General features: G+C 39.6%; 1 protein-coding gene across 2 annotated transcripts; it reads right to left on the bottom strand.

Moving 5' to 3' along the window:
- Positions 1-785: 785 nt before the first annotated feature.
- C3AR1 (complement C3a receptor 1) lies at positions 786-8,505 on the bottom strand. 2 transcript variants are annotated; one of them, XM_059184730.1, is made up of 2 exons: positions 8,445-8,505; positions 786-3,746 (listed from the first exon to the last, which is right to left on the bottom strand). In XM_059184730.1, exon 2 carries the CDS (start codon positions 3,732-3,734, stop codon positions 2,295-2,297), a length of 1,440 nt encoding a protein of 479 aa, XP_059040713.1. In that variant the 5' UTR covers positions 3,735-3,746; positions 8,445-8,505; the 3' UTR covers positions 786-2,294. The 2 variants fall into 2 exon arrangements, with proteins under 2 accessions (XP_059040713.1, XP_059040712.1); XM_059184729.1 differs by lacking the exon at positions 8,445-8,505 and adding an exon at positions 8,366-8,421.
- Between the last annotated feature and the right edge of the window lie 339 nt (positions 8,506-8,844).

Genomic DNA, 8,844 nt, shown 5'->3' with positions numbered 1-8,844 from the left:
GCCACCTTGCCTGTGTTCTGGGATATTTCAAAGATCAGAGATACTACAATTTTGGGAGGAGTTGGATCTCCATCTGGGACTTCCTGGCAAATACTCACAGGTACTTAGCAGAGTTTTTCATAAGAAAGGAGGGAATTCCAATCGTAAGATTTTGTTTTCCGAATATATTTCCCAGGAATGGAACTCTCAAAGGGAATCCAGAAATAACAACTGTGGAATCTTATAACTATGTCATCACCCCAGTATCCTGTACACTAAATGCAGAAGTTTGGGACTTACATCCGGGTCTTGTAAGATGCGTTGGGACTTCCAGGATCCTAGCTAATTGCGATTATAGCAAGCCTCCAGCTGCCTACTATGATTTGCTGTATGTATAGAGATTATGACATATTCTGAGTATCAAACAGTTAAGAGGATCCATGAATCCCAGTCTCAACAAGGAACCACAAGAAAGCAAGCATTTATTCATATCAAATACATAAAAAGATTACATTGGAAGGCGGCATTGCAAATCTTACATCATGTCACACATTGTTACCTCACACCTGAACGACTTCTCAGTGATTTGCAATTTTTCTGCATAGCACGTTATTACTTATTTGTAGTCCAGAGCTTCACCCTAATCACTGAACAAATAATAGTGCCTTGCAAGTCTAAAACATCTCATTTTCTCTTTTTTTTAGACTAAATAATTATATTCCACCCAGGGGAGGCTATATTATAGTACAAAAACCCTGAGATTTTAGAAATTTAACATAATAAAGTTTAAATACACAGACAAATGAGAAGGTAATAGGGTTAAGTAAGTTTTTTTTTTTTTTTTTTTTTTTGAATGAAAGAAAGAAAGGAAAGCTATATGTGGGGTTGGGATGGATCTACAGAACAGAAGAAAGTGTGGTCAGGAGCCAACTGAAGTATGGTGATTAATGAATATTAGGATGATGATCAGTAAAAAGTATGAATGTGGATAAAATTCATCTTTCAAGACAAGAAGTGATGTTATCGTGTATATGAAAACTAGCTGCATAAGCACATGATTGTCATGGTAAATATCAGAAGAAATGTCTAAAATTGTTGCAAGTGTTATTTCTGGGAGATGGGAGTGGGAGGAGGGATTGGCTGGGCAGAGAGGGGCAGGAAACTTTATATTTCATTATAAGCCATGGGTTCTCTTTAAATGATGTGCATTTATTACTTTGGGAAAGATAAAAATTCATTTCAAAAACCCAAAGATATACGTGGTGAATGATAAACAAGCATAGCCGTGCTTTACGAAGTTTCATGGTATTCCTGGAGGGTACTCAGTCACTGTGCAGTGAATTCAAGGGTTACTGCTCCATCCTCCACCCTCCTCCTCTTCTCACTGGAAATGAGTTTCTCAGGGAATATTAGTTTCAAGCAAGAGGAGGGGAGCAATTTGAATCTTAAGAAATTAGAGGTTATTGGGTGCACAAAGTGTAATACAGAAGATTTAGAGGCAGGGGAGAAATAAGGGATAAAGGAGGTTAAGAAGGAATGGAAGAGAGATGGTTCTATCGATAGGCAGACTAAGTAAACAAATAGAAAACTCCCCAAACCACAGCTTACATGCCATTTTATGAGTAAGTTTTCAGATGCCTTAGCAGCCTGTCTTTACATAGTAGATGCCTATTCAGTTGTAATAATGGAAACGTGGAATTCCCATGTCTCGTATCCAGGAATATTGCACATAGCAAGCATCTGACATTGTACTCTGCTCCAGACTGCGTCTCATAACTGCTTGTTTTCGTGGATTTTGTCTTTTTGCACCTTGTTTTCATTTGAAGACATCATCACCCCCACATCAAAGCCAAAAAGAGACGATCATTGTTCACTCATGTAAGATTAGACAAAATGGTTTTAAATTGCATCTGGGAGGGGATTTGGACACTCCCAAGAAAAAAGTTCATGATGGAAAAATCATTTTAAAATAGACTAGGTTCTCCCTGATCTCACTGGCTTAGTTTGGGATAGAAATAGACTAATTTGGGAGATAATTATCAAATTTAGCATTCATCAGAAACACGAGAGTTCATTAAAACACTTGCTTGGGCCTAACCCCCCGGAGATTTCGATTCAGCAAGTTTCTAGGTGATTCTAACAAGTTACCAGGTGATGCAGATGCTTCTAGTCTCAGACCATACTTTGAGAACCTATGGACTGATTCTTGGATGGCTTCTGGAATCCCCTGCTCACAATACCACTCGTTGCTTCAGAAACATGTCACACTGGGTGAATACCTAAGAACCTTGGCTTGGGTCCACAGCTCCGTATCTTCACACAGGTGTACTGATACGCTTTCTTTCCAAAAAGACTTTGCTTTGGGGACAGCTGGTAGGGTGTGTGAGGTCTTCAATAAAAGCCGCCTCCAGAATGCCCTTCATGGACTGTTTGGCTTTCTTCCTGAAATCTTTTCCCAGGAGAGCATAGAGAAAGGGATTAAAGCAACTATTGGCAGATGCTAGAGCAACGGACATGTAGTCCCAAGACAGCAGAGCTTTTCCAAAGGGAGTTTCTGAGTCAAAAAACAATGATAGGACTCCAATAATGTGGTATGGAGCCCAGCAGACACAGAAGACAACCACCACAGCCATGGCCACTCGCAAGGTTTTGGTCCGAGACTTGGTGAAGCGGCTGCGTCGCATTCGGAAGATAATGAGGCCATAACAGGTCATCATGACCATAAAGGGCAGAAGGAAACCCATCACTAGTCTAGTGATGGTTATTGCCATCAGGGGTGTTAGTACTTGATTGTTGTATGAAAACTGGCCTACATCATAATCCTGGAGATTTTGGAATAGCTCATGTGTGTATAAGGAATTGCTAGAAGTACCAGAGTAAAGCTCTAAATTGGTAGAGAGAAATTTATCTGGTGGGTTAGTTCTGTGATTTTCAATAGGAAACCCACTGGGGCTTATAGATGAGACCTTACTAGCAAGAAAATTATAATATGGATATCGACTAGACAATTTAGCTGAATCCACAGGGAGTGACTCTCCAGAAGGTCTTTGAAATGTTTGAGAATAGAGGATAGTGGTGGCTGTCCAAGGAAGATCATTTGTTTGTAAAGAGAAAGACTCTAATCCCTCATCCATTTCTCCAGGCAGGTGCACAGTGGAGTTGTCAAGAGACCCATTTTCCAGTAGATTACTGGTGAAGTCTGAATAACCAAAGGAGCTGTAGGGACTAAAACTGTAGCCACACATGTAATGGTCACCTACAGCGAATGTTTTCCGGTACACGAACACGGGCATACACATTACAAAAGCCACCACCCATATACATCCGCAGATAGCGAAGGCTGTCCCCACCTTGCGGTGATTCTGGCACCAGATTGGCCTGAGGACCAAAAGGCAACGATCCAGGCTAATGGCAGTCAGCAGGAAGACGCTGGCAAACATGTTGAGGATGATGATGGAGGGGATGAGCTTGCACATGAACCAGCCATAGGGCCAGTGTCCTTGCAGCGCCAAGTGAGCCAGGGAGAAGGGCAACGAGAGGCAGCAGAGGAAGTCGGCCAGCGTGAGATGGAGAAACCAAACGGTGTTCACTGTCCGCTGCATCTTTAGGCCAGCCACCCACAGCACTAGCCCATTGCCTGGCAACCCCAGTAAGAAAGTGAGGCTGAGAATGCCCATGGAGAGAATGACCTGGGGTTCGTACCAGGGCTGTGAGGGTAGGTCAGTTGAACTGTTATCAGCAGAGGAAGACTCCATTGCTGAATTTCTCTAAAAATATAAGCAATAGTATTAAAAACTATCTTTTTCTTAAAAAGCATATCCTTAGAATTACCACCCTCCCACATAACGCTGTAGACTACAGAGGCCCCTGTTTTAGTCTGTATTCCTTAACTTCATCCTGGACCACACGAAAACATTCTATGATCATTAAAATCTACCATATCAATTTAAATGTGTACTGAAATCATTTCATTTGGAAGTCCCTGTCAATGTACATTTCTCCTCTTTCTTGCAATTCCAATATCACATTCTGCACTCGTTCCTTTCCTTACCCAGTGTTCCCTACTAAAAACAAGCAGGGCTCCTGGGTGGCTCAGTTGGTTAAGTGTCTTCCCTCGGCTCAGGTCATGATCCCTGGGCCTGGGATCAAGCCCCACATTATGCTTTTCCCTCTGCCTGCCACTCCCCCTGCTTGTGCTAGCTCTCTCTCTCTCTCTCTCTCTCTGTCACATAAATAAATAATCTTAGAAAACAAAACAAGTAAAAAAAAAAAAAAAAGCTAAATGGATGAACAATAACTTTAGACCAGAGGTTCCCAGCTTTCAATCCACAAGAAGGCTTTATGGAGCCCCATCACCACCTCGAACCGTATGTAAGATTTTAAGGTTGCATATTCCCATTTCTATGAGGGCAGAAAGGCCATCCAATCCCTCCACCAGATTTTCAATGACTCACTACCACAAAAAAAGGTAATGTAGACTCAGTTGTATCTTTACTTTTTAATAAAAAGATAAAAAAGATTATTTATTTATTTGAAAGAGAGAGAGAGATAGCGAGAGAGAGCATGAGCAAGGAGAAGAGGGAGAAGCAGGCTCCCTGCAGGGAGCCGATGTGGGGCTCAATCCCAGGACTCTCTAATCATGACCTGAGCTGAATGAAGGCAGCTGCTTCACCGACTGAGCCATCCAGGTGCCGCCCCCAGTTACATCTTTAGATATAACCTCATCTTTTCCTTTTGCTTTCAAATTTCTCACGAGTTGTTTACCCTCTCAGCATCAATTCTCTCAATACCCATCATTTATTTCTTGTTTTTAAAAAATGTTATTCATGAATATATACACATATTTGCATATATACATATATGTATATGTATATGCATATTTTCTTAATTAAAATTTAACAAAACTTGATTAGTCTGTGCATATTTAAAAATCCTTAATTATGGGAAAATACACATAACACAAAATTTACCATTCTAACCATTTTTTAAAGTATAAAGTTCAGCAGTATCAAGTATAGTCACGTTATTGTACAATTAACCTCCATGGTTTTTTCACCTTGTAAAACTGAAACTCTAATTCTATTAGACAATGGTTCCCCACTTCCCTCTTCCCCCAGCCACTGGCAAACCACCAGGCTACTTTCTGTTACTATTTGTATTTGCACTACTCTAGACATCTCATATAAATGGAATTGTACAGCATTTGTCTTCTGGTGTCTGGTTTATTTCCCTTGGCATAATGTTCTCAAGGCTCATCCATGTTGTAGCATATGTCAGAATTTCTTTCTTTTTAAGGCTAAATAATATTCCATTGTATGTAAACCCCACATTCTGCTTACCCACTCATCTCTTGATGGACATCTGAATTGCTTTCATCTTTTAGCTCTTGTGAACAGTGCTGCTATGAACTGGCATGCATACTGTTGTATAAACTGATTTCCTTTTTTCAGCTAGTCTCCACATTATGCAGTAATATTTTACCTTAAGGAATACTCAGTCTTTGCCTAGTTTTTTCTAGACGTAGTTTTTTTCTCACCGTCCCGAAACATCTCCTGTAGCTGATTGATCCACAGTTATAGCCAATCTAGGATCACACTTTGCATCCAAATGTTATGTTTAAGTATCTCTCTCTCTCTCTCTCTCCTTTTTTAACATAGTTTGTCAAGGATGCTAGCTTGTCTCAGGGTCTGTTGTTCTCACCACTCACTTTTTAACCTTTGTAATTTGTAATTTTTTAACACTTTGTAATTTGTCTTCTGACCCATCACTGGGCTAAAGTTACCTCTAAAATTATTTCTAAATAACAAATTCAAACATCGTTTTCTCTGTCTTTATCCACAACTCCATTCTCTTGGCCTCTTGACATTACCGTTCCCTAATTCCGAAGACTCCCATAAATGCACCCTACTTTATAGCTTTCTTGAACAACTCACTATTTTGGCTAATACTGTTTACTTCTGTCGGGAATTATGTCTTTCACCTCAACCTCCTTGGTCCTGCATCCTTAATCTCTACCTGTTGAAATTTGAGCCATTCCTCAAAATAAGCTCAAATGTTATTCTTCTTCAAAACCTTCTCTTAAAGTCTCAATAAGAAATTAGTTCTCCACCTCTTAAATTTGTGTGTGTGTATATGTGTTGAATCTCCATTTCATATTCTCTGTGCAGTGAAGCATTTTGCCTTGTATTATTATAATTATTATTTTAAAAAGGTTTTATTTATTTATTTGACAGAGAGAGACACAGTGAGAGAGGGAACACAAGCGGGCGAGTGGGAGAGGGAGAAGCAGACTTTCCACTGAGCAGGGAGCCCAATGTGGGGCTTGATCCCAGGACTCTGGAATCATGACCTGACCCGAAGACAGATGCTTAGCGACTGAGCCACCCAGGCACTCCTGTAATATAATTATTGTCATGGCTGTCTTATCTATTATTCTGGCCTTAAATTTCATAATGGTAAAAATGAGTCTTCTACCTAAGTGCTTGTTCTACCAAAGTTAGCACTATGGATTCCATGACATAAAGATCAAAGATGACTTCAGTGCATGGATGTTCATGTTTGGGGTTTACTTTATTTTCTTTTCCAACTAAATTTAAAATTTTTATTATTATCCACTTAATCCATTAAATATGCTTTCTCTTCTACCTTCCCTTTTGATTTCCAGTTTCCAGTTCTTACTGGCTATAAGAGCATTTTATGTTTCCTTTCATAGAGTCCCAAAATATTTTAATGACTTGGAATTCTGCTGAGCTAACCAAATGCTGTTGTAGGGTCTTACATGATTAGCAGAAGTTAAGATAACCGAGTCAACAAAATAATAGAAAAGAAAAAGTGATTCTCATTCTCCCTCACTGTAGCCTTATGCACTCAAATACTCAAGTCTTATCAGGACCCCTTCTTTCCTTGCTGGGCACAGCAGCTACCCTGGTCCACTGTCCTGCTCCAGTATACATAGTCATGCCAACATCTTTGAAGTATTGAGAGAAGGATAGAATCAGAGAAGCTAGGACTGAAAAGAAGTATAGCAATTATTTTTCCTTGTCTCTAGTTTTATTTTGCAGTTTTTGACACAGAAACTCAGCAAATTAGGGGACTGTCACATATTCACAATGAGAAGGGTTGTAAGATCTTAAGTCCAATAGTCTTTCTACTACAAAGAACCACAGAACTAAAAAGGTTTCAGTATTGTTATTATTAACAATCACATGGTAAAGTTACCAAGAGCTGCACAAACTGAAGTAATAAAGACTGAAAAGAAAGTCATCTGGGTGGGTCATTCTGTTAAGCAACTGACTCTTGATTTTGGCTCAGATCATGATCTTAGGGTCATGGGATCGAGTCCCACATTGGGCAGGGTCTGCTGGAGATTCTCTCCCTGTGCCCCTGCCCACTCCTCCTTGTGCTCTCTCTCCCTCCTAAAATAAATAAATAAATAAATCTTTCAAAAAAAGATTAAAAAGAGCAAGATTCCAATATAAATAGAGCCATAGGTATAAACTATATTTTAAATATCACATATCCCTTGAAAGTATGTATAAATCAGTCTTAAAAATCTTTCAGAATGAACAAGATCACTTTTTACATTTTTCCAAGTGTTTTGGCTGAAAGATACCCCTACATTTGCGACTGGTAGAACCTTTTCTTTCTCTTTCCTTCTTTCTTTCTTTTTTAGTTTTTAATACTACATTGGCCAAAAGTAGTTAAAAGGATAAAGACATTCCTGAAACTAAAATTCAGTTATAACAGGACAAGAAAGTAGATTCCAGAATGAAATACTAATGATAGGGAGACAGAGTTGGTAACAATAAAGAGTAAGTAGGGGCACCTGGGTGGCTCAGTGGGTTAAGCCTTTGCTTTTGGCTCAGGTCATATCTCAGGGTCCTGGGATCAAGCCCTGAATCAGGCTCTCTGCTCAACAGGGAGCCTGCTTCCCCCCCCCCCCCGCCCAACCCCCGCCTGCCTCTCTGCCGACTTGTGATCTCTGTCTGTCAAATAAATACATAAAATCTTAAAAAAAAAGAATAAGCAAAAGAATAAAAAAAAAAAGAGGAAATAGGAGTGAGAAAAAAAAATATATATAAAAAGGCAACTGACTTGAAGAATTAGCTATTGTGAAAAGCTGGACTCAAAATTCAGAAAGAGACACATAGCTGTTTAAGAGGAAAAAATGGCATAAAATTCACTATTTGTTCTAGAATGAAAATATGAAGAATGAAGATAATTTAGAACATGGGATGTTTAGTAAAAGAAAGGTGGATATGGAGATAAAACAAAAGAAAGAAAAGTTGGGGAAGGAATGGGGGGAAGAGGAGATAATGACCCTCAAATTATTATCCTTAATAAGCAGAAGCAGCACAAGTTGTCCAGTGAATGTAGGTTTTCTTACCAAAACCCTGAGACAGTAGCTGATGGCCTCAGCACAGGTCTGGAGGTCCCCACAAATCCCGTGTGGGTCTTGCACTTACCCACAATCAAGTTATAAAGTATGTTTAGGAAATTTGCTGAGCGCTTCCTCTTCCCTCTCTTCGCTTCTGGTGATAGAGGAACTCCACACTTTTGACTACTATCTGACTTCACAGGATGAGTTTTGAAGTGAGTCACTCCTCAATGTTTCAGATAAGAAAAGTAAAAAAAAAAAGCAGAAGTGGGAAGGCATAATTGTTTTCTGCAGAACACAGAATACGGCTAAAGAGAGAATATTTCTGTACATAAGCTTCTCACTTGGTAGGTTTTTGCTTGTGTTTTAGAAACACGTACACATGACCCTATGCTATGTGAGGGTGGGGGTGCTGAGTGGCTGGAAGGCGTGACCGGCATAATCCCGATATAAGAACCTCAAATAACATCTTCTGAATGCTTATTATG

Source organism: Mustela lutreola, chromosome 8 (assembly GCF_030435805.1).
Source record: "Mustela lutreola isolate mMusLut2 chromosome 8, mMusLut2.pri, whole genome shotgun sequence".
NCBI classification, from domain to species: domain Eukaryota; kingdom Metazoa; phylum Chordata; class Mammalia; order Carnivora; family Mustelidae; genus Mustela; species Mustela lutreola.
Note: the sequence above shows the minus strand (reverse complement) of the source record. Positions and strands in the feature narration are given on the sequence as shown.

Coding starts and splice junctions, on each gene's coding strand:
- C3AR1 (XM_059184730.1), bottom strand. CDS start 3,734: ATGGAGTCTTCCTCTGCTGATAACAGTTCAACTGACCTACCCTCACAG.